This window comes from Cnephaeus nilssonii, assembly GCF_951640355.1.
Source record: "Cnephaeus nilssonii genome assembly, chromosome: 7".
Lineage (NCBI taxonomy): Eukaryota > Metazoa > Chordata > Mammalia > Chiroptera > Vespertilionidae > Cnephaeus > Cnephaeus nilssonii.
The window spans coordinates 68,968,527-68,994,241 of record NC_137078.1 but is presented as its reverse complement, the minus strand read 5'-3'; the positions used below and the strand labels follow the sequence as shown (position 1 = coordinate 68,994,241).

Below are 25,715 nucleotides of genomic sequence, written 5' to 3'. Positions count from 1 at the left end.
CTACTCCAGAGGGTTATTATGAAAAACAAATTATTTTTAAAATGTAAAGTGCTTGGAGTATTCAGGGAACAAAGTAAATGCTCAATAAACGTTAGCCATTATTATGATCATCATCATCGTGTTCTTCAAATAAGCCTCTATTTGAACACTTCTAGGGGCACTAGAGAATACACTCACTCTACCCTCCCAACCCCTCCATCGCCCCACGGCAGCCTCTTGGCAATGTTGGCCAGGTGCTTTTGGTTATCGTGCTCGTTGGAGTCAGATAGGCTTGAGTTTGAAACTTTATTCTATCTGCAGCCTTAGTCGAGATAAGCCATGGTATCTTCTGTAAAATGGCAATAACCTACTTCACTGGGTGTTCTGAGGACTACTTACGGTACTATATACAAAGTAGTTAGCATGGTTCCAGCTACAAGGTGGGCATTCAATAACTGATAGTTGCTGCAGTGATGCTGATGATGATGATGAACAAGAAGAAAATAAAGGGCAGAAGAAAGAAAAAAGGTAAAAGAAAGAGAAGCAGAAGTGGCCACACCAGCAGCTGCAGCTCTGTTAAGGTCTTTCTCACCAGCTGAGTTCTGTTTCTTTGCTGTTTTACCTCGCTGATCCCAGCTCTACCCACTGGAGCTGCACAGAACACCTCAGATATTCAAAGGGCTGACAGGGCCCTGCCTGCCCTGGGGCACACAGCCAGCACTTCTCAGTGCCCCTCCAGGGAGACATCTCTGCAGCTGTTTCTCGGAGAACGTGGAGTTTAGGCTCTGCCTGCTAGGAGTCCCTCTTGGCATACTCCACCTCTTCTTGAATGGCCCAGAGCACGGCAGTGTGGTTTCACAGCACAGCCACTGCTGTGCTGGAATGAAGCATGGTACCTACATCCCCTAGGTCCCCACAGTCTCTTTGTCCACACCAGTCAAATGAGAATGGAAACAGACTATCCTGTTCACTTTGAAACTCCTGTCTGAAATGACCTTTAGAGAAAAAAAATTGCTTATGATCTGGGGCGCTAGATCGCACAGCCCCAGCACAACCGTGTTTGTTGTGAAGCAGTCCATGGTGGCCAGCCCCACCGCAGCTATAAAAGGCGGTCTCCAGATATTGAGGCATCGCCCTATCAAGGAAAAGGGAGCACTTCTGCTGGGCACTGGATAGAAATAAGAAAGGCGGCCAGGTGCTGACTGAGCTCCAGGAAGTTTTGGAGGAAAAGCTCCAACATTGAGGTCAGACAGACCAGGTCCTTTACCCAAGGCAGCGCTCCAGCTAGTGATGGCTGCCACCCACTGAGCACTTCCTGGCTCGGGCGCTGTGCCAGCGGCCTCACCAACATTATTCCAGTTAGTTGTCACAACCTATAAAGGAGAAACCGATTATCCCCATCATACAGGTGAGAAAACAGACTCTCTGGTTGTGTAACTTCTTCAAGGTCATATAGGTAGTAAGTGACAGCTGGGATTTGAATCTAAGTCTGCCTCGCTCTTTTTAACCATTGTGCAATATAGACGTACCCTTACTGGCCTTAAATAAGTGCCAACCCTTCTGAGCCTTAATTTTGTCATTTTCACCTACCCTGCATAGTTGGTCTAGGGCAGTGATGGGCAACCTTTTGAGCCTGGTGTGTCAAACTTCGCCAAAAAACTGAGCATAACTCGGGTTGTGTGTCACTTTGAGGAAAAAACTAACTCCAAGACTCTAGTTGCAAATGTTTCATCCTCAGGAGCAGCAAATGTTTCATCCTCGGCATGCGGCCGCATGTCATCAGAAATAGCTACGCGTGTCAGTGCTGACACGCGTGTCATAGGTTCGCCATCACTGGTCTAGGGATTACATGGAATGACATATTTACAGTGTCTGTTACGTAGTAGATGTTCAAGAAATTTTAGTTTCCCCTCCTTATGTCCCAGCTTTCCCACTAAAGTAACAGGGAAAATCACTTAACTTTTTCTGGACACGGTTTTCTCATGTAAAAACTGGGTGTGTTTTCTGAACCTCTGACCTTGCATGTTGACAAGCCAGACAGGGTTCGGCTTGGGCCTGAGGCTCCAGCCTCCCAGCCTCTTTTGCTTTGCAGCGGATCTTTCTGGCAGCATGCACAGCTCTGGCACAGTTATGATTATGGTTTCTCCCAGCAAACATTATATTTACAAACCACAAATAACAAAATAGAAGGTGCCGGAAGAGCTCTGGCATGTTAATTAAGAACAATAGCGGAAGCAGCTGGGCAGAAAATGCCAGTGAGTCGGAAGCAGCGGCAGCACAGCTCTGCTTGTTGACAGAAGCCAGCACGGTGTTGTACATTAATTGGGGAAGTGGGTAAACATTTGCCAGCAGCTTGCCCCCAGTGCATTGGAAGACAGACAGCAGGCTGGGCCCTCCCCACCACCTTGCCTGCCCATGTGCCCAGAGTCCCAGAGATACCAATAGAGCAGCTTTGCTCTAGGTTCCTTATAAGCAGAGAGGATACTAGAGGCGATGTGTCTCCTTAATGACCCTCCTGGGCATACCAGGTTTCTGCTGGATACAGTTGAAGATAGTGTTCCTCCTTCAGCTCACCAGCCTGCCTATGACACTCGGCCTCCAGGGCCCCAGTGGCTAGGAGAAGACCGCGGAGCTGTCTTATTGGGTGTGGCTTGAGTTGAGTAAAGAACAAGATTGCCTGCCTGGGGTGCTGCAGTCTCTGCCCACAGGCCCAGAGCTCCTGTGTCTGACAGCTCACTGCCCAGCCTCTCATCACACACAGGATGGACGCAGGTAAAGCTGCCCAGCTACCTGTATCCATCCTCACAGGTGCTCACACACACCGCAGCCATCACTGAGACCGGCTCTGGCCCAGACACTGCTAATTATATATATTTTTTCATTTAATCCTCACATCAGTCCTGCATGATCGATACTGACTCCAAAGCCACAAAGCTAATAGCCAAAACAGCTGCGATTTAAACCAGAATCTTTCTGATTCCAAAACCCATTGTCCTTTACTAAACCAGTATTTCTCAGCATTTTAACATTTATGATCCCTTTCGTTAAGCAGGAAATTTTTGTTTTTCTCTCACTCTCCCATTCAGAAAACGTCCACGTCCCATTCCTGCCCCCAGCCTAGGAGGTTAGGAGCCTAACTTAGGATCCCTATATGATTAGCATATCCCAACTGAGCCCAGAGGATTTTGTCCAGCTCTATTCTCTGTGGTTCACATTATAAAGTAATGGTTTTTTATGTTCTATAACATAGTCATGTTATGACATTGACTTATTTTTTCAAACACACACACACACACACACACCCAACAAGGAGATTGTGATATGCCTCCCTAAGTAGCCTCTCCTTGCAGGGGAGATACTCATCTGTGGGCGTGGCAGAGTGGGTGTCTGCAGTTTATTATAGGGAGGTTTAGCAGCCAGATGAGCCGCAAAGGCTTAGCTCCTTCCCGGCGCACAGAAAAGGCCTCCCTGCTGTCAGGAGTTAACCAGGGAGAGGGCCCAGAAATGCCATCAGTCGTTTAACCAGCATCCTTTCCTCAGGGCCTCCTGTTCTGTTGGCCACGCTGAGCTGTGCAGGAGGCAAGGAGCCTCCACCTGCCCAGGAAGAGGTCCAGTCCCCTGAACCTGTGCCTTGAGGTCAAGTGCTAGTTCTTCCACTGAACTGAGACTTGGCCTCTCTAAGCCCTAGCTTCCTCGATTATAAACTAGGAATGACAATACCTACCTCACAGAGCTGTTTTGAGGATCAAATAAGAGAAGTTATACAAATGCTCGTGTCAGTACATAGCAGGCTCAAAATCAGTGTGCATGCAGGACCTGAGTGCCCTGTGGAGAAAACGGTGCTTTTCCAGTCTTTTGAATATATGCTTCTTTTCTTTTTAGATAACCCAGCTGGACCCAAATAAATCACTGTTGGAGGTAAAGTTGTTCCCTCAAGAAACCCTTTTTCTTGAAGCGAAAGAGTAAGCACGCCCAGCGGTGGAACCAGCCATTCCTTGACCTGCCCGAGGCCTGCGTCAAGAGAAGGGCTCTTTGCCAACCCACCTACACGCTCGTCTCATTGAATTCAGTGTCACACTCTGCCTCTTGCAAGATTGCTGGAAAAAAGTAATAATAAACATAGCTACTTACCACGTCCCATCCACGAGTGTATGTTCCCCACCCAGAGTTACAGCTCTGCTGCCCCCCCTCCTCCCTTCGCCCGGCCCGGTCAGGGACAACGCGCTGTCCAGTGTGCGTGCCCACAGAGTAGGACCGATGCCTCTCCAGTGCCCTCTGCCCCCCAGTGTCCACACAGTTCTGTCTGTCCTGGGACACCAGGTCGATGTGTGTCGGATATGTCTCATTGAACCAAGGCTCACACACCTCTGCCTTTTTATTTTCATAACTGGATTTCTACTTTGTCGCCTAGTTTTAAGAGGCATGAGGAGGAAATCAGTGGAACTTCTTGGCCTGGAGATAAAACAGTATTGTAGGGAAAATGCATATCATTTTTGATGGTACTTTCTGACCTCTTTGACTAAGATGTAAGGTTGTGTTTGAGGACTGCATTTGAGAAATATGCAAGGTATTTATTTACTGCTGCTGCCTTGGGTCTCCAGATTCCATTTGGAGGTATTTTCTGTCCCACTGCAGCCCGGGAAGCCGTCCGAGCGCAGTGTGAGTGCTGAGGTGGTGTGAGGAGGGCCGGTTCCAGGACTTGGGTGCTGGCCCAGCTGCAGGAAGCTGCTGTTAGGTTTGCATTTGGGTGCTGGAACCTGACGGATCCCAGCTCCCAGGCTGCCCCTTTAGTGTACAGTGAATGCAGTTCCCTCCTGCTTTTCTCTCCTCTTTCCTTCACTAGTTTGGACTTGTCACTTGGTGTGTTAAGCCCCTTGTCTGTCACCAAAATCTGATCAGCCGCCCCTTGGACTCAGCCCAGATGTAATAAGGAATTTGTTCCACTTTTTATTATTTGAATGTTTCAATATTAGATATTGGGCTCCCATCTCAAATGAAAAGGATCTCATCTGGTGGCTGAGAATTCTGATGTCATATATTTAAGAAGCAGACTTGGGGGCTCAACTCAGAAGATGTGTGTGGCCTGAACCCACATGTAGTAATTTTGGGGTGATTTAGTATATGTGGACTTTTGTTAATCTATGGATTTGGGGTTTAGAGTCCAGGTCACTGTTTATACCTTCACCGACAATGATTTCTTTTCCATCTTGGAATGTTTCTGTCCATTTATGTGTCCCCTGTGGTCTCTATCCTAGGGGTTGGTATCCCGACTTGACATTTTGTACTTGTCCAAAAGAGAGTCTAAGTGCTGGGTTTTTCTCCCTGACCCAAGCCAAGGGGTTATCAGGAGTCTCTAACCGAAGCCTGAGAAATGCCTGGTCATTCTCCTTCTGCCCAGAAGTGGGCGTTGGCCAAGAAAATTCCATCTCTGTCTTTTCTCTGATGCTCCAACCAGGGACCTCTCCTGATCACTCTCTGAAAAGGAGACGTGTTCCTAATAGACTAGTGCTGTGTCTGCCGAGGGCAGGCCTCCTCTGGCCCCAGAGGTCTCTCGGGGAGCTGAAGGGAAGAGACCCACAGGGGATTCAGCCTGAACACGTCCTCTGCAGCTCCACACCACCCTCTTAGCCTCGTGGCCCCACCTACAGGTGCACTAGGGCGCCAGCTCTTCTTTTCCTGGTTGACCTTGCTCTGTAGTGGCCATGGAGAAGCTATAGCCCTGAACTCGGGCCATACTCAGGAACAGCAGCAAGAGTGGGGGTGGGGGGTGGACGTACAGGACTCTGAATTCACTTTCATGTTTAACCTGTTCCTTCTGATTGGGTTTGATATCATCATATTGTTCCCCACTATCGTCTTCACTTCTGTATTCCAATAATTATAGACTTTACTCTGAAACTGATTTTGTGAAAGTTATTAAATGCTACTTGAATGTGTATGGAGTTTACACACCCTTTTTCAACCCTGACTTGGAAGGTTCTCCTTGCTCAGTCCCACGAAATCCTTTCCTATGGGCCCCACTGCTGGGAACGGCCTCCGCTGATTCTCACTGTTCACTCATGTCATTCTGGTCTACTGAGTCCAGAACAGAGGCCAAAGCAGTTTTATGCCTTTTCTTGCAAACACAGCATTAAAATGACTACAGACACAGGAAGTGACCTGCTGTCACCACAGAAACGGCAGTGTCCTCGGCAGCTCTTCCGCCTACCCTTAAACTTCCCTGGGCTTCACCTCCCGCCTCCAGACACAAAGTCAGCCAACATAGTCCTTGGTGTTCTTTTTTTTTTTTTTTTTTTTTTTCATAACAATCGGAAAACATTTATTATACTGAAATGTATGCATCCTACTATTAAAAAAAAAAAGTAGCAAATTTGCTGGTGCCATAATTTAACTTGTCTCACTGGGGCTAATGCTCAACACCACTTGGTATGATTTTGAGTTTGATGAGCTTTTAGCTTTTTTACCCCACTTCTAAAACCCTCAGAGAAATTCAAAATAGCATATAGCATTGAGTGACATTTATTGTTCCATAAATCTTGAGACTCAAAAATGTGCTTGGTGTTCTTACTAGTAAGCCCAGCTGTTCACAGTGACGGTCCAGGATTCCTCACCATCCCCACCCCATTCTAGTTCACTCCTCTGGGTGTTTCTTGGAGTGCCAGCCATACGTCTAGCTTCTAGAGCATTCGTTTGAAGGTTTAAGGAGGTTTTGCCAATTTCCCACCACCTCTCAGGAGGTGCATTCTGGGGGAGTTCCTGGCCTGTGACGTTACCTGCTCTGGCACTGCTGGTTTTATTGGTCGCACAGGTGTTCTTCTCTGAAGTATAAGCATCCAAAGTCTGAGGTGGAGGAGAGCATCTTTTATACTATAGATGAATAGAACTTGGGCTTTACAGATTTTGCTTGGTGATATTAGAAACACAAGTTTGCCATTTTATTAAAATTGCTACTCCCAAAGCCAGACTTGCCGGCCTGATTGCTGGTCCATGGGATGGATCTTAAAGATGTTGCGGAATTCTGGCAGATTTCCCAAAAGCAGGGGAGATGTTCATTTGGACATGCGAGAGGGTCTTCGATGTCTCCAGGAGCAGCATCACCATTGGCACTCTCCCACCAGCTCCTCACTGCCCCGTACTGGGTCCCACAGGGAATGGGATATGGAATCCTAAGTCCAGCCCAGGCGTAACTCGCATGAGCCTTTCACGTGCCTTGTCTCATTTGATTCTTTATAAAATTCTGGCTGGAGACCACACACACTCCAGAGACTCCGTGTCTTCCAGTTTGAGCCTTGGTTCTGCCACTTAATAGCTCTGACACCTTAAGGTGAGTAACCGCTCTAACCCACAGCGTCCTAGTACCATCCAGATGGCACTCTGCAGTTCCCCACTCCTTCCACCCGGCACATCCCCCACAGTGAGGGAAGCAGGGCAGATGATCGTCCCATTTCTGCCCGGGGGCTAAAGGGCAGTGGCTGCCTAAGGTCACACAGAATGTCAGCAGAACAGTCAGGAGGATTCCCCTGCGATTGTGTACAAAAAGTTGTGTGCACTTGTCCAGAAGGGGAATCTGTATTCAGGTCCTCAGTGGGCTCCACTGATGCCCGAAACGTAAGAACCACCATTTACATCATGCAAACACCAGGCCATATTTTTATCTAAAGAAGAGCCACAACCCCAGAGAAGGTGAGATGCAGCAAGTAGGCTTTCATGCCCAGACTTCCTTCTGCATTTAGTGCTTCTCCCTTGTCTCAAATAATCTGCTTTGGAAGATGACCCTTAGCAGCCCCAACTGCTCAGACAGCTCCTCCTTGCTGTGTTTTGAAAGGTTGGTCTGCAAGGAAATACCAATAAAAGACGTGCTCTCCAGTCTTCAGTCTGTTCACTCTTAATTTGTACACTGTTAGTTGTGGTTCTCAGTAGAACAGCCTCTGGTGCCATATTGCCTGTGTCCAAGCCACTCCACTCACTAGCAGTGTGCCTGTGGGGAGTCACGTCACCTTCTTGTGCCTCAGCTGTTTAGCTATAAAATGGAGATACCAATGAAGATTAAACGAACCAACAGTTAACATGTAAAACAGAACAGCTATTACCTGGTCTGCAAACTCATCCTATATAATAAAAGGCTAATATGCGAATTGACCAAAAGCAGAACGACCGGTCGCTATGACACGCACTGACCACCAGGGGGCAGACGCTCAAGGCAGGAGCTGCCCCCTGGTGGTCAGTGCGCTCCCACAGGGGGACCACTGCTCAGCCAGAAGCCCTGAGCCGGGCTCACACCTGACAAGCACAGTGGCCGTGGCAGGCCTAAGCTGGCAGTCGGACATCCCCCAAGGGCTCCCAGACTGCGAGAGGGCACAGGCCGGGCTGAGGTACCCCTACCCCACCCCCGAGTGCATGAATGTCATGCACCAGGCCTCTAGTAGGAGTATAAAAGGAAAGTGTGATGACAGCAATGAGAAGTGGCAGCTTATGGGCGGAGACAGAAAATGTGAAAAGCAGACCCATGATGCCCAGGAGCACTGCTCCAGAGCCCTTCAGGGGAGGTCCGAGTCCTGCCCCCAGTGCAACTGTTACTGGTGTCCACACGGACAAGCCCGGGTGTCATGGGAGGGAGGGAGGGAGGGAGGGAGGGAGGGAGGGAGGGAGGGAGGGAGGGAGGGAGGAGGACTAACTTGTTGAGCACTTAGGCTGTGCCCAGGACTGTGCTGGGAACATTACATACATCACCTCCTATAACCCACAACAGCCCTGCGGTGGGTGATCTTGACCCCATTTTGAAGAAGCTTGGAGAGGGGAAGTGGCCTGCGGAGCCCCACTGCTAATGAAGAGCAGAGCGGAGTGTGGGCCCAGGCCAGACTCCAGAGCTGCTGTGTTTATGATGATGCAGTGCCACCTCCAAGACAAGCGTGCATATTACCAAGGCATTTCAAAGAACAATTACAATAATACGACGTTTTAAAAATGCTGGTGGGTGCAAAAAAAGCTAACGCCACATTTTTTGTAGAAAACTCGGCTCCCCAGAGTGACTCATCTCCAGTGTGTCAGGCGCTGGAATTTCAGCAGAACCTTTTTTAAGCACATGCCATGGTTGAAGAAGGGTCCCGTAGCCTCTACCTGTGACATCTCCAAAATCTGTTGTCCTGCTGACATGCCTTCCCTTCAACCCTTACTATCTCTCACCTGGGTTATAAAGCCACACCTAACTGCTCGCCCTTTCTCCCAGACCAGCCTCAACACAGCCCACAGCCGCCAGGAAGAGGCTTCCAAAGCACTGCCTCCACGCCACAGCCCTGCTCCAGCCCTTCAAAGGCTCCCCAGTGCCCTTCCAATAAACCAAACTCTTGGCTTAGATTTAAAACTCCTGTCATCTGGTCTCTCCCTCCCTCCCCGTCTGTATCACTAACCGTGTCCTCGACACCACACAGCCATACCATCTGAAATTTCTGGCCTTGCACACCACTCCCTTTGCCCGGAGGACTTCCATCACAACTAGGCGCCTACCACTCACTCCCTCTTCACTTTCCTTCTAGACTTCCCTTCCTCCGGGATGGTGTCCCCACCATCGCCACACCCTCCAAGGCAGGTGGCTGTGCCGGGACTCTCAGCCCTGTGCTGCCCTTCTCAGAGCACTGCTCCCTCTGAACTCTGTAAGTCTTGTCCTCCCCTCACATTGCACCCCCCAGATTGTGAGCCCCCCCCCCGAAGGGTCTGAGTCACTTCATATCCTCAAGGCCTACCGAAATGACTAGTACGTAGTAAGCACACAGTAAATTGAGGTTACTAACTGAATTTAAACAGAGAAAATGATGTCCATGTGCTTATAAGCTGGTCACTTCCTTCTTTAACATCCAGCTCATCTGGGAGCATTGTGAGGGCAGAGACCAGATCGTAATTATCTGTTTATTTCCCGAGCCAGCCCAGGGTTTGGCGCACACAACAGTCGTGCACCCAGCAGTTACTGAAGCAGTTAGTTAATTGGCACTGGAGCAAAACCAACTGGAGCTTCTGAGAAGAGACGGAATAAAGGAATTGGTTGAGTACTAGCTGAGCCCTGCGCCATGCTAGGGGCTCTAGGCTCTCTGTCCCCCCACACCATCCTCTGAATTACTCTGAGATCACTACTGTTAGCATCCTTATTTCACAGTTAGGAAAACTGAGGCTCAGAGAAATTACGTCACTGTCCCAGAGACACACAGCTAGCGGGAGAGAAGCTGAGCTTCCACTCTGGACCTGAGCCCACAGCTCTCACATGCTCTCATGGACCAGGCGCCCCTCTGATCTGCCTCGGTGGCTGCTAACCCACACACCCCTCCCCTAGCCTCCCAGGGGACTGCACTTCAGTTCTCCTCCTGCCGCTCTGGAAGGTTCCCCTCAGAGTTTTCCTGCTCCGCTTGCCTGTGGAATAGCAACAGCCCTGAGTTCCTTGCGCTGCCCTCTGCTCTTCTCAAAATCTCCTTAGATAAGAGAAAATTTGTATTTCTAAGGCTCAGTTCAGATTTTGCCTAAGGTATAAACTCCTTGAGGGTGGGGTCCATATCAATCTGGTTGTTTTATCTCTCAGCACCCGTCTGGCACTGTGTAGGCACTTGATAAATAGCTGTTGATAATATAATGAACATTTACATCACATCTATTATATGCCAGGCACTAACTGCTTTACTTGTATCAACTCATTTACTCCTCACGACAACCCTATGAAGTAGGAGCTGTTACTGACCCCGCTTTATGGGAGAGCAAATGAGGCACAAGAGATTATTTGCCCAAGCTCACACAGCTGCTGGTAAAGCAGTGAGCCAGGATTCAAACGCAGGGAGCTGGGCTCCAGAGTTCAGGCTGTTACCACTCCACACCTCCTCCTCCAGGAAGTCCCATGGAATCCACAGGACAAGTTAGGGGCCTCTTCTAATCCCTGTGTTTGCCTCTAGCAGAGCACTTATCACATTATTGTGATTATTTACACAACCCTGCCCCCCCCCCCCACCACGGACCATGACAGGTCTGTCGCCACTGGGCCTGGCACAGGGCACAGACAATAATTGTTATATGAATGAATGAACTAACAAAACTACCCTATGAGGTGGAACATATTATCCCTGTTACATACATTAATATACGGAGGCTTGGAGAGGTGAAATCATTTGCCCAATGTCTCATAGTTACTATGTAACATACACTGTCTCCACTGCAAATGTTTTTTTCCCCCCAACATGCATTTTCATCAGGCCAGCATTTAACTTAAGTACAATTTAAGTGTTCTTTGCCTGATAATGATCGGGCCAGTTTTGACTCATCCATTCATCACGTAGACTTTTTGCTAAACATGCAATTCTCAGCCTCCACCCTAGGCCCAGAACTCCCAGTCTGGGATGGAGCAGGACAGTGTGGTCAATGCCAGAGGAGTTCCAGTCCAGTCAGTCAGAAAGGCTTCTGGGGAAGAGATGAATCCCATCTAGGAGCTCTGTCCAGAGTCCACTGGCCTGGCCTGAGGGTCTGAGATGCCAGGGTTAGAAAGTGCAGGCATCCTACCGGGTCAGAATGGAGCCTGCCCCTCTGGGCTCGGGTCCCCAGGCCCCTGGAAATGTGCTCTGCCTCGCCTGGGCACACACTGGTGACATTTGCGTGGGGCTTTTCTGAGGAGTTAGCAACAAGGAGAGAGTCTTAGTGAAACTCTGTGCTTTCGGAGGGTCGGGTGGAAGCACACGGAAGGGGAACCAGGTGTGGAGGCAGGAACTTTGCTGAGGTGGGTGCCAAGGCCTCAGCTGGGTGGAGCACCCCTTATGGGAATCGCCATCTTCCTAGTTGGGTCTGCATCGTCCTTGTCACCCTTCAGAGCACTTCCAGGTACCGCAGGTCTACAGTTTCTCATTCTACAGATGGCGAAACTGAGGCCCGGAGCAGTGAAGGGACTTGACCAAGGCCCCCATTTCTGGCATGCCTTCAACCACACCAAGCTTCAGTGAGGAACTGGTTTGCACAGATATTGCCAAATGCCTTAGCTCCTTCATGTAAAAAAATGAGGTGCTTTTTATGAGTTTTGTACAGGATGGCGGTCATGGACGCAGCGGGAAGAACTTGTTCTCTGGAATAAAAGTGGTACATTACCCAGCCCCTGCCTTTGGGGAGCCCCACTGGGAACCAGCAGTGCCACAGGGTGACCCAAATAGCGGAGGTCCTGAGAGGACCGGCCAGGGTGCCTCCAGAGGCCGGGGTGGTGCAGTACCACTTAGTGTTTCATGGCAGACGCCTGGCTAATGGGTCCCCTTGAGGGTGGCGGGGGGAGTGCCTAGGGAAGGAGATGGCCCAGAGTCCCACCTTGGGCCTGGCAGAGGTCTCTGAGCCATGATCCTGATTCTGGAGGGTGTTCAGATGATGGTTCAAAAGCAGAGGCACTCCCACTGCCAGTCCCAGCTTCCCGGTCTTCTTTCTAATGGAGGCAAAAAGGTGCTGGGAAGGGAATGGCTGTTCTCTCTAGCGTGAAGGCAAAGAGAACCCATTCATTCAAAACTGCCCGACACATACTGATGCCCAATCTACCTTGAGTGTTTCCTACGGGTCAGGCACTGAGCAGGACTTTACATGAACTGTGTTGTTGAATCCTCACAATGACCCCATGAAAGCTTTATTTCCACTCCCATCTGACACAGGAGGGAATGTGACAAATGCAGGCCTCCAGCCCTGGTTAGCCAGGCTCTGTGAGCAAAGATGCTGAGGAACTAATTTTAACTGCAAAGGACAGTCTCGTCCCTCTCCGACCCAGCTGTCTGACCCTGGGGGAGTTATGTCCTCTCTGTGCCTCAGTTTCCTCTGATGTGAATTGGAGATGAAGACGGATAGCTGCGTGGCTTCAGAGGGTGGGATGCAGAGGCACTTGGGGAGCTTACAGGGTCAGCATTTGCCTATTATGCCTCTGACAAGAGACAGTGGGGCATCCTGGGCATTGGGTCCTAAAGGGTGAGTAGAAGTTTTCCAGGTAACTGGCTGGCCTGGAGCTGGGGACATGGAGGAGGCATCTTTGATCAGAGCCAGCTCAAGCCTGGAGTCTAAACCACCGATGGGGGCGGGCGGCGGGGGGGAGAGCCAACTTGTGAGCCAGATTCCCCACCCTTCCCCAGACCCAAACTGCCAGGAAGGAGATTTAACATGTTGGACTCCAGGCCAATCAGTAAGGGCGCCCTGAGCCAGCCATGCAGCTTAGAATCTGCCCACCATACACAGTCTGGAAGGAGACTGCGCAGTCCCAGTGGGCAATGGGGTGAGGGAGTGGGAGGTGGGAGTGGTGTTGGAAGTAAAAGTAGGAGACGTCTCGGAGGGAAAGAGGCCAAGGGTGAGCCTGTGAGTGTGGCCTGAGGGGCGGGGAGGGGTGGGAGGAGAGGGTGGATTGGGTCTCTACCTCCTAGCCCCATTCCTCCCTCATATTTTCATTTTGGTCTTGATCTGGGGGTGACAGGACTTTGGAGGAGGGGTGTGGCCTCAAATGCTGGCTGATCCTGCCTGAGAACCTGGCCCTAAGGTCCTTCCTCTTCAGTCTCCGCCCCCACATGCTGTGGCCTGGCTGCTGAGGGGATCCATTCCAGGCTGGTGGGGAGGCAGCCCAGAGAGGGCTGGCGGCCCGCGGGCCTGCGCTTACACAGCCCTGCGAAGGCTCTGAGGCTCTGAGTCCGGGTGGCCGGTAGGCCAGGGGCTGAATCCCCGAATCCCTGTTTCCAAAGCCCCTCTTGGGAGATGGAGGCCAGGCAGATGGAGGTCCAAAGAGGACCACCCTGGGGTGCACACCGTTCCCCAAACCCCAGGAGAGCCTGCAGACCACTGGGCCTTCGCATGGCTCCTCTGCTGGGTCAATTCTGGGTCCTTCCAAACTCAGCTTTGAACTAATTTTAAGTGGGGGAGGGGTCAGAAAGGAGGCGGGTTTAGAGATGAATAGACTATAATCAGTAACTTAGGTTCCTGTCCTAACCAGTTAGACGTTGTCACGGGTGAAAATATCACATATTGTGAAGATGCAAAATCTCCTTCAAATTAATTTATAAAAAGCTTTGAAGTCAAATTTTCAAAGGCTTCATTTTTTAATTTTATTTTTGAAACCAGCTTTAAACATTCCAAAATATTTATTCAGAACACTATCTTTCCAAAATACCCATGAGAATTTTGAAGAAAAAGAAGAAGCAGGAATTAGAGGATAACTTGCCCTCACAAGTATTGCAGAACTACAATAATTAAAAGAGTGAGGCTGGTGCAAAAGTAAAAAGTTCCCTAGAAGATAAAGAGGGCCACCTGGGAATTTAGGAAACAGCGTATGGTCAGTGCGGGACAGGGAGGATCATTAAGCAGTGACGTGATCACCGGCTAATCGTGTGGGAAAAATTCAATGGCAACCTTATGTCACACCTTCCACCAAAATTAATTTCAAATGAATTAAAGATATAAATGTAAATAATGAAAAAGTGCTAATATAAAACAGGGGAATGCTTTTAGAAAGTTGTATTTGGAAAACCCTTAAGTATGATACGATAAATGGAGTCTATAAAGAAGAAATGACAGATTTGGCTACATTAAAATTTTAACTTTAGTATAATAACAAAACAGGATGAAGAAAAAAATGGAGAAATGCAATATATGTTATAGATAAGAGACTACTAATATCTTTAATATATAAGTAGCTATTACAAATTCAGTTAAAGGAAAATCTCTATGGTAGAAAAAATAAGCAAAAGACATAAACAGAATTTTTTAAAAACACTAGTGACTAACACATAGAAAAAAACGAAGGAACAACTAAGTGTATGTAAACTACAATGATAAAATATTGGTGTGTACTTTCGCTCTAATTGTGAATGGTTCAAAAGATCAGCAAGTTGGGTGTGTTTGTTGACACAACCTTGCCTGAGGGCTATGTGATGGGTAGCTATCAAAAGCCTAAAAAAAGCCAAGCTTCTGAACAATAAAGTCTAGGAATTTATCCTAAGGAAATAATAAGGCAACTTCACAAAGAATGTTCGTTGTAGCAATGTTTATTCCAGCAAAACTGGAAACAAACTAAATATCTTCTAATAGGAAAATGGTTAAATAAATTAAGGTACATCCATAAAATGAAATATTGAGCAATGCCTTTAAAAGATTGTGCAGACATATCGTTAGGAAACATGTTTATCATTTATAAGTAAAAAGCAAGTTACAAAAAGTATATTTTTGTAAATATAGGTACACAGAAAAAAAATATATATTCCAAATGTACTTGGCTGAATGGTCCAAAATGTTTTATATTTTGCTTTATCAGAACAAGCAATAATAATGTTTCCATTTGGGAAACCTAAGGCCCCAGGTCAGGGGTCCCTTCCTTCGCTGAGTCTTCCTTGACCCTCCTCACCCCACGCCCACCTCAGCTGCTCTGTGAGGTGGGTGACTGTGTCCCCAGCAGCCAGCTCCGTAAGGGCCCCAGCACCGTCCATTTCTCTCGCTCCGGTCCTCAGGGCCTGGCGCTCAGAGTGCTCCGCGCGCCCGCGAACCAGTGAAGGAATGCATGGCCCGCTCCCTCAGGTTCCCCTGCGTGACCTGTGAATTGGGTGGAATCGAACCGCCGAAAAGGCCCTGGGTCTGATCCTACCGGGCCAGACCTGAAGGTGAGAAGGAAAGAACCTACGAGGAGGAGTCGGACCTGGGTTCCCATCTCCCTCGAGGCTCAGCGGCACTGTGACCCGCGGTAAACTGCGCGTCGCTGAGCCCAGCCGACAGGACCGCCGCCCTCCCCAGGGCTGCGCAGGAAGCACGACTGCGCCCTCCGAGCTCTTGGCGGGGCGGCGGCACACAGTAGGCGCGCTGAATCAGAAGCTTGTAGTCGGGCGATGGACAGCACCCCCGGCGCGTTGGTCTCGGGCTCAGACGCACCTGCCGGGAGGTCGTGTAGGTGGAAAGCCTGGCCACACCGGCCGGCGGCCTCTCCGGCGCGCGCGGCAGGCGCCGGGCGGGCGGCATCCAAAGGCCGGCTGAAGGCGCTGAGGACTGCGCTGGGCTGGGGGTTCGGGCCGCGCCCTCGGAGCCTGAGCCTGAGCCTTCGCTCTCCGCTCGCCTCTGGCTGCTGCCTGGCCCACACCTCTGGTGGGAGTGGGGGGTGGGGAGACTCCAGGGCCCGGGAAGAGGCTGAGCACCGAGGGCCCCGCGGTCCCCGAGGGTGAGCGCGCGGAGAGGGGCCGCAGCCCGCGCCTGGAACCCGGCAGGACGCGGGCCCCGGGGAGGGGTCTCTCCCGGGTTGGAATTCTTTCTGCTCCCTACTAGGTGTAAGGTGCGGGACAATTCTCCTCACTTTCCTGGGTGCGCTTTCTCACCTGGCAAGTGAGAGAGCGGGACGTGCCTCCAGAGAGCGGGGCGACTTCAGCCCGCGCAGAGGCGGCGCCAGGCGCGGGGCCCCTCGCAGGACGGCGCCCAGGAGGCGCGCGCCGCGCGGGGCGGTTCTTCTGGCTGCAGAGCAGGGTCCGGTCCTCCGCCCTGGCCCTGGCCGCGCCCGTGCCTTTGACCACGCGAAGGGGCCGTGGTTTGTTTGGTTTAGTTTAGTTTTGTTTGTTTTGTTTTGTTTTGCGGGCTCGGGGACCGCAAGCCAGACTGCGCTTCTGTCAGCCCCGGGGAGCCCGAGGCTGAGTCCTAGTTGACGTTGCTCGAAAGTGGATCCGGAGGAAACGGTTGTGGCGTGTCTGTGTGTGCGGGTGTGCGCGCATCCACACGCGTGTTCGTGCGTATAAGGGCGTCTGTGGTTGTGTACGGGGCGGCCCGCGTAGACCCTTCCCCAGAAGGCCCCCTTCCCCCTTTCCGCGGCCACCCCTTCCCGGCGAGGAGTTTCAGCCAAACTGACGGAATCTGGCGCGGCCCAGGGAGGGGTGGGAGCGGGAGGGGCGATTTCGTCCCGGAGCCACTGGTTTGGGAATAATTACTTTTAATGTCAGAAAGATTTAGTTTAATATCATCTCTATTAGGCTGCCGGGAGGGTAATTAAACGGGCCGCGCTGCAGCCGGCAAACAGATGGCGTCTGCTCGCTGCGAGGCCGCGGACAAACAGCGCAAAAGTCAAAGCCTCGCGGGCGCCCAGCGGTGAGCGCTCCTGCTCGGGGCGGCGCGCCTCCGGCTCCTCGCCGCCCCTCTCCCCCGCCGTCTCACCTCGCGCCTCCGCCAAGGTCTTCCCTTTGATCTCACCACTGCCTGGGGGAGAGGGGCGTGGGGTTGGGGCCAGCAAAGAGCGTGGGTGGAGGTGGACATTCATGGCTGGGAGCACTCGCGGGGCCCCGGCCCCTGGCACAGCAAGGGCCTCAGCAAATGATCCTGAGCTAAGAGGACATGTGCGTGCGAGTGAGCTTGTACTTGTGCCCTCAGCTCCCTGGTTTGTCTGGGGAGGTCTGACTTCTCTACCCGGAGACAGCCACCTGCAGAGCCCGGGAAGAGGGTTAGGTCAGCGGAGGAGCGAGGGCAGAGTGTGAGCATATGCTCCTGTCTGGGTGTTCAGTCCCCAGGTGGGAGTCTGCGGGCATCTGGGTGAGAGGTCACACACCCAGTGGATGTCCCACCAGGTGGGCACGCTTATGAAAGTGCTGTGAATTCCATGGGACCTACTCCAGTGTCCTCATGGGTGGGAGGGCAGCCTCCAAGGTGAGTGCTCCCCGGCGGTAGGTAATGGCACGCAGGTATGAGGGGGTGCGCAAGGCTTTGCAGAATGAGGTCACAGGTGCAGGTGGTATGTCCAGATGTGAAGCCACGCTCTGCTCTAATTGGAGGGGGAGCCCCTGCTGCCTCAGTCTGGGCATGCTGACCACACCTTCCAGTCTGCTCCCCTCTTCCTGACTGGAGTCCGAACCGGCACCAGCCCCAGAGTGGCACGTGGACGACTGAATGCAGTGACCTCGATCCCGGACAGCACTCCACCTCTCTCCAAGACACAGTCACTCACCTGAGCACCCCAACCCCGGGCGCACCAGAAGAAAGGCTGTGAACAGGAGGAAAGAGGATTGAGAGGCACCTGCTGTAGACCCGGGTGGGCAGATTCCCTCAGGTTGGGCTGGTTTCCAGGATGTGTCCTCACTCCCCTCCCCCTAAGAAAATGAGGCTCCTTAACACTAGTGAGAGAGCTTGAGGTTCCCAAGTCTGAATCCTCGGCCGGACCCTGGGCTCCCGCAGGTTTACTCATTAAACTGGAGTGGGGGGGGGGGGATCTCACCCTGGCTTGGTTGTCCCAAGATGTGGACATGGGGTGTCTGGGCCGCTGACCCCTGAAAGCTAGGCTGGGTTCTATAGTTCGTTTTGTTTGAGGCTTAAAATAATTCTGACCCTGGCTGGGGTGACTCAGTTGGTTGGAGTCAGCAGCCCTGACCTTGCACTGGAAGGTCCCAGGTTCCATTCCAGTCAGGGCACTTACCAAGGTTGGGGTTGGGTCCTTGGTTGGGGCACCTACAGGAGGCAACCAACTGTGTATCTCTCTCACATCAATGCTTCTCTCTCTCTCCCGTCCTCTCTAAAATAGTCTTTTTTAAATTTAAACAGTAATGATTTCTGGAGAACTTAGTCCAAGGAAGCTCTGAGAGGAGGAGCCTGGCTACCCCTTCTCAGGCTCTGGGTTCCGTCTTCCCACCCACTCCTCACCCCGCAACTCCAGGACGCAGTTAACGCAGAGATTTCCTTGACCTGGAAGGAAAGCTTTGGAAGGTGGGGCCTGGGTCCTATGCTCCTGAAGAACATATTATCCCAGACTCACTCCCTTACCCTCACTACATGCGGGAGACCCTACGGGGAGGGGCTGACCCCTTTCTGTCTCTTAAAGGCATTCTCAGGCTCCAGCGAGTGGAATTTGTCAGGAGCGAATGGCCTGGTTTCTATCCCTGTCATAGAATCTGTGGGGGTCAGAGTGCACCCATGCGCAGGCCTACTCAACTTTCTGGAAGCTCTCTACCCCACTCTTGCGACACCACCCTCTTCTCCCCCCCTCCGCCCCCCCCCCCCCCCCAGTCTGGTCCTGAGGTTTGGCCTCACGGAGGAACTCGCCAGCGGTTCCTGGGTCTGCAGTGGGGCCAGGCTCCTCTCGCCTGTCTCTGAGATCCCCAGCCCCCGCCCTCAGAGGCGGCTGGGCAGGTAGGGCGCCACCCAGCCGTCATGCTAAATGGAAGCGGCTGCGTCCTGAGGCCCCGGGGGCCGAGTGTGCGCGCCCAGTAGGTCCACGCCCCAGGTGGCTTCGGCCAGAACCCCAAGGCCCTGTGAGTTGGAAAGCACAGCGGGAAACGCACGGTCTGGAGTGGAGGGAGAGCAACGGGAAAACGCACCTGTCTGGCTAATTAAGCGAATTTTCATTAGTCTGAACGAGAGAAAAGTAGACAATAAACATGAGAGTGGAAGACCATCAGAACAAGGAAAAGGGGGGGGGGGGTGTTCCGCAGAGAACCACAGATAGAGAAACCCCAGGCGACCTCGCCCAAGGAGCGCAGCGTTAATTCCAGATATTACCTTACAAAAGGGAAACAAAATGCGAAACCTGTTACCTCTGCAGACTGAGCTGTGACCCAGGGCCCTGACGTAAGGACGGGAGAGTGAGGCCAAAGTTAAAACTATTCCTGGGGGCTGCGGCGACTTGTCTCTGGGCCTGAAGGACGGACACGGATGCGCGTCCGGCTTCCAAGAGGATCTGAGGAGACAGGGAGACCACTCTTTACTTTCGTTTAAAAAACAAAATTAAACTATTTATTAACTTAAAACAACAACAAAAATAATCCCACCACCCTGGGAAAGATATCTAGATGCTGCAAAGCGAGGAAAGGAAAGAGCAAGAGGGGCAGAGGGATGGGGTTCGGCAGGGGCGGAGCGCGAAAGGCGCCGCCGGCTCGGACAGGAGGCGCAATCCCATTTCTTCTCTGCAGGCTCCACTTTAAAAACAAAAGTCCCATTAACCACACTTACCTTTGTGATGCCTTATCGTATCAGAACATTTTAAACCATTTGCGCTTTAAAGGCTGCAGCAGGAAAATGAAAACAGGCTCCTGACTACCCCAAATGCATCGGATTGGGGACGCGGAAACAGCCGGAAGGCAGCTGGAAATAGTCTTGGCGTTGCCGTACACACACCTCCCTTCTCCACTCCCGCTTCAACCCCACCCCGACCGCGGTAATTGAATTGTCACCTGCCCCCATCTCGCCCCGGGCCGCCAGGGCCACTTGGGAAAGTCGGTCTTGCCAAGCGCCCCCGGCCAGTGAGAGCGGCGCGGCAGAGCCCGCACCCCAGAAGCTGAGGGGTTACACGTAGAGGCGCCACCGCACCCGGTAATTAGGCGCAATTCACACGCTCTCTAGCGCACGGAAACCACTGGTCACGATATTTTCAACGCTCCTTCTGGCCCACTTTTTCCCACTCCTTCCCTGGCGCGCCCCTCCCCTCCCGGAGGCACTCCGCGGAGCCTTCGGAGTTTCGAATCTTTCGGACACTGTAGAATGCGGGGCTCCCCGGGCGCGGGTCCGGCCAATCAGAGTGCCGTCTGCCTCCCCTGACCAATGGCAGGCGCCACATTGTTGTCCAATTCTGTCTAATGGAGCCCTAAGGAGCAACAATAGAGCAGGCGAGCGGCTCATTGAGAATCTGGCAGCGCCGGGCAACTGCGGCCCGGCTGTGCGCAGCGGCCCGGGCGCTCCGCGAGGGGACGCGGCGCGGCGAGAGCAGGGTCGTGGGTTCCTGCCAACCGGTCCCCAAGCGGTCCCCGGGCTCCAATTCCCGACGGAAGGGTTGGACTCTGCAGCGTCCAGAGGGGTCCGGAAGTTGGGACATGGTGACCGAAAGAGGGTGACGTGGTCAGATAAGGAGCCGCGGGGCAAAGAGAAGAGGCCAAGGGCGCCAGCGTCGCGAGCGGAGCTGGGAGGCGCGCGCGGCGCCAGCGGAGGAGGAGGAGGAGGAGGTGCCGGGAGCCCGAGGCAAGTAGTTGAGGGCCACGGGGAGGGGGCAGAGGAGCCGGCCCGGTCTGCGCCCCCGAGGACGAGGCCCGGGCCGCGCTGGCCTCAGGGCGTGTGCTGCTCAAGGGGCCCGAAGGTAGAGGCCGCGCGTGTTGCAGAGGGGAGGGGTCTAGGATCGTGGGACGGTGACACCAGTATTCGGTCCCGGGCTCTGGAGGGGACCGGGGGACCCAGAGGAAGCCGTGGAGGAGCTGGGCCTGCTTGGGCCTTCAGGGGCCGTGGCGCAGGTGGGACTCCTGGGTTCTCTCTGAGTCAGTTCCAGAGGCCATTCCCCTGCCTCGGTGCCGCCCGCGAAACCATCCAAATCCCAAGAACCCGTCTCTGAGACCGGAATGCAGCAATCTGCGCCCGAGCGGGGTCCCCGAGAGGCCCCCGGATGGGAGGGCGTGTCTGACTTGGTGCCTAAACCGGGAGGGGAGAAGAAGGCAGTGTGCGGTGGTCAGGATCTCCGCCCTGCGACACCTAACTTCTGCAGGATACTTTTCCCTCCCTGATCACTCCTCCAGACTAGAACTGTGTCACAGGTTTTACTCATTCCCACCCCGGCCTACCGCTGCGGGTTTTTTTTCTCCCTAGCGCGCCCCTCTCGGCTGGGCCACTTGGGAGGGTCGGTCTTGCCAAGCCCCGGGGCAGTGAGAGCGGCGCAGCAGAACCCTGGGACCCAGACACCCCTGTCAGCTGTTTTTGGTGATCCTCAAGCTAGCTAGCCTTTGGGCGGGGTTTGCCTATCCAGAGTTTCTTCAGCTGAATTTTCTCTTTGACCCTCCTCTCCAGGCCTCCTAAACTCCGCTCCACACCCATTTTTTCCTCCCACTCTCTGAAGGTCCGCACCACGGAATTGGTAGCTCCCACCATTGCAAGGTCTCCGGGCCCCTGGGCCTAACTGGGTCCCTGAGTTGTTTCCTAACCCTCACTCCACTTCCTAGAGCTATTCTTCCGGTTCCTGATTCCCCCCTTGAACTCTCCTTCTCCCACCAGCAAGACAAAGCAAAAGAAAAACAAAAATCCTCCAGCCCAACCAGCCGAACTCTCCTTTTCACTCTTCCACAAAACTGGCATTTCACCTCCGATGTTCCTGTTTTGTCTTAGCATCCATCTGTTGGGTCGAAATCTCCCCTCTAAAACAAATCCCATCAAACGAACATTTCTATCGTCTTACCCCGAATGAAGCTAAACTTTGGGGGATACTATTGTGTGTGTGTTTTTTTTTTCCAAATTCTCCTTATATCCATCTGAACCAGTGACCTTTCAAACGTTGTTTTTATTTTTCCAGCAGAACCACTGATTCAGACGAAATCTTACACCCAGCCCACACATCAGACATAAGAAGAGCTCGGAAGGAGTGGGGTGGGGGGAGCCCGGCCTCACAAGGGGTCTCCAAAGGCACCTCCTCCCAGCAATGTGACAACCAGGAGCCAAACTTCTGAGCCCGAAATTGCCCTCTCCCAGCCTGGGTTTCCCGAGGGTGTGCTTTAGCTTCGCGCACCGTGCCCTCCTCACCCCAAGTCTCCCCCCGCTTCCCACTGTCTTCCATGCCAGGTTCTGACATGGAGCTTCGCTCGGAGTTGCCCAGCGTGCCCGGCGCGGCGACGGCGGCGACGACCGCGACGGGCCCCCCCGTGGCCTCGGTGGCCTCGGTGGCGGCGGCGGCGGCGGCGGCCGCCTCGCTGCCGGTGAGCGTGGCCGGCGGCTTGCTGCGGGCGCCTCCGCTGTTGCTGCGGGCGGCGGAAAAGTACCCGCGGACCCCCAAGTGCGCGCGCTGCCGCAACCACGGCGTGGTGTCGGCGCTCAAGGGCCACAAGCGCTACTGCCGCTGGAAGGACTGCCTGTGCGCCAAGTGCACGCTCATCGCCGAGCGCCAGCGCGTCATGGCGGCGCAGGTGGCGCTGCGCAGGCAACAGGCGCAGGAAGAGAACGAGGCGCGCGAGCTGCAGCTCCTCTACGGCACGGCCGAGGGCCTGGCGCTGGCCGCGGCCAACGGCATCATCCCGCCGCGGCCCGCCTACGAGGTCTTCGGGTCGGTGTGCGCCGCCGACGGCGGGGGGCCGGGAGCCGGGGCGCCCGCGGGGACCGGAGGAGGCGCGGCGGGCGCCGGGAGCTCAGGTGAGAGCGCGGCCGGGCCGGGGGGAGAGGGGAGCAGTAACGGGGTCCAGGGACTTGACTGGGTACCGAAAGAGTAGACTCCCCTTCTCCAAACGTCCCTGCTGCTGGAGGTCACCGCGCACCCAGCCCCGATGTGGGGCAGAAGTACATAAGCTCTCTTTTCTCCCCTTTCTGAAGCATTTGCATTTTACTTTCGCCGCGGGCCCAGTTGTGAACGCTTTAGTCTGATCTCCTCTAAACGGACAGGTTCCACTTCCCTGCTCGCTCCGCGGGGCCTTCTCCCCAGCGCGGAAACCTGCGCGTCTTCTCCTCCGTTCTGTGCTTTCCCACCGGCGCAGTTGCCTCCTCTACTTCCCAACTCTCTTCGGAAACCCGACCCCCGCCAAGCCCCCTCCTCCGCCCCGCCCCTCTTTCTCTAGGTGTCGGAGACGACCGGTAATCCTGTTCCCATAGCTCCTCGGACAACCGCAGGTCGCGCCCTGCTCCTTTCCCCTCTTGTCCCCGGCTTCTCAGAGTACGCGCGGTCTCGCTTCCCTGGATGCCCTTTCCTTTACCCCTCTACTCCCCGCCTGGCCCCACCCTCCTCTCCAAAACTCCTAGGGCTTTTTCTGGGGAGGGAGGAGACCTGGCGGGCGCCATTGGGGCCCTCTCAGCTCTCAGCTTGGGAGACAAGAACTTCTTAGGTCTTAATTTCGGAAAGGGTGGCTTAGAAACAGGGGCTTTATTTTTTGCCTGTAGAGAAGTTTGGGATCTTGTAGATGTCCCAGGCGCTTTCCTATACAGGCTCTGCTGCCCAGGGCAGAGGGCACCCCGGCCTGGGTTGGCTCCTGGAAGCACCGAGGTGGAGTGGGCTGGAAGTAGCTGGTGTGTGGTGTAGCTGGAAGTTATGTTGGCTCCTGTTTGAACCCAGGGGCAGGTCACTCTTCCAGGGCAGGGCAGGGCAGGGCTAGGAAGGGGGATAACGGTGGAGGTGTTAGGGCACAGGTATAGGAAGAAGGATACTGACTATTGAGTTTACAGGGTGCAGGTGGTTGGGGTTCTGGGTGCAGAAAGGGGACGGCTCCCTGGGGGCAGGGGAGGAGAGACAGGGCTGTAGGGACCCAGAGGAGAGAATGGCGGAGCAGAAAGAAAGGCGCACCGGAACCCAAGGAATGAAGGTGGGGGGGGGGGGGCTCCCTGGGAAAGGAAACTGGGATGCCAAGGGCTGGGGTGCTGTGGGTGTGGTCGCCTCCCCACTGCTAACTGTTCTTTACATCCCCGTTTCTCCCCTCCCAGAGGCCAAGTTACAGAAGTTTGACCTGTTCCCCAAGGCACTGCTTCAAGCAGGCCGGCCGGGCAGCCCGCCCCCGCCACCTGGGAAGCCCTTATCACCCGACGGTGCGGACTCGGGTCCCGGGACCTCATCCCCGGAGGTGCGGCCAGGCTCGGGCTCCGAGAACGGCGACGGCGAGTCCTTTTCGGGGTCGCCCCTGACCCGGGCCTCCAAGGAGGCAGGTGGCAGCTGCCCGGGCAGCGCTGGCCCCGGAGGCGGCGGCGAGGAGGACAGCCCAGGCTCAGCCAGCCCTCTGGGCTCTGAATCCGGCTCGGAGGCCGACAGAGAAGAGGCCGAGGCCCCTCCAGCCCCAGGGCTGGGCGGGGCCCCGGGCCCCAGGCAGCGGACGCCGCTGGACATTTTGACGCGCGTCTTCCCGGGCCACCGGCGAGGCGTCCTGGAGCTGGTGTTGCAGGGCTGCGGCGGCGACGTGGTGCAGGCCATCGAGCAGGTGCTGAACCACCACCGCGGGGGCCTGGCGGCCGGCCTCGGCCCCACCGCGCCCTCGGATAAGGCTGCAGTGGGTGCAGCAGCAGCTGCGGAAGATGGGTGGCTGAGCCGGGTCGACGCCGCCGCCGGGGGGCCCGGGCTGCCAGCGCCGCTGCAGGCCGGCCCCGCCGCACCCCCGCACCACAGACCTTTGCTAGCCGGCGCCATGGCTCCCGGGACGCTGGGTTCGCTGAGCAGCCGCTCGGCCTTCTCGCCGTTGCAGCCCAACGCCAGTCACTTCGGCGCCGCCGACGCAGGTGCCTACCCGCTGGGCGCGCCGCTCGGCCTCAGTCCCCTGCGCCTGGCCTACTCGGCGGCAGCGGCGCACAGCCGCGGCCTGGCCTTCATGGCGCCCTACTCCACCGCCGGCCTGGTGCCCACGCTCGGCTTCCGCCCGCCCATGGACTACGCCTTCAGCGATCTCATGCGCGACCGCTCCGCCGCCGCGGCGGCCGTGCACAAGGAGCCGTCCTACAGCGGCGGCCTGTACGGGCCTATGGTCAATGGCGCCCCCGAGAAGCAGTAGGGGAGGGTGCTGGCCGCTGGGCGCTGGGCGGCCCCCAAACAAGGACCCCAGCCTTGTCCCCGGGGGCTGCCGGTCCCCCTTCGCCCAGTGCGCTCTCTGCGTCCTGGCGGGGGTCCTCTCGCTCCAAGGTGGTTCTCGATTTTGTTTTGAAGGGTAGGTGGGAAGAACTGTGCAAAATGGAGCAGCTACAGACGCAGTTGTTCTGGGAGGAGGTGTGAGGCCCTGATCCTCATCCCCCACCCCCCTCCCTAAGGTTCCCCAGCCCTTGCAAAAGCGACAATTCTTGCGAATTCGAAGTCTGCCTCCGTAGCGCACGCTCCTGCCTCTCCTTTAAGCTACGCC

General features: G+C 54.3%; 2 protein-coding genes across 2 annotated transcripts in view; both read left to right on the top strand.

Annotated features, from left to right (window-relative positions):
• The window catches only part of FAF1 (Fas associated factor 1), a 354,542-nt gene extending 348,025 nt beyond the window's left edge, over positions 1-6,517 (top strand). The window contains exon 19 of the mRNA XM_079776926.1: positions 3,862-6,517. Within this exon, the coding sequence (XP_079633052.1) occupies positions 3,862-3,945 (84 nt within the window). The 3' untranslated portion in view covers positions 3,946-6,517. The remainder of the gene's footprint in view (positions 1-3,861) is intronic.
• Positions 6,518-22,475: 15,958 nt separating this feature from the next.
• Positions 22,476-25,373, top strand: DMRTA2 (DMRT like family A2; the record flags this gene model as incomplete). The annotated part of the gene is made up of 2 exons (XM_079778374.1): positions 22,476-23,046; positions 24,322-25,373. 2 exons carry the CDS (start codon positions 22,476-22,478, stop codon positions 25,371-25,373), a joined length of 1,623 nt encoding a protein of 540 aa, XP_079634500.1.
• Between the last annotated feature and the right edge of the window lie 342 nt (positions 25,374-25,715).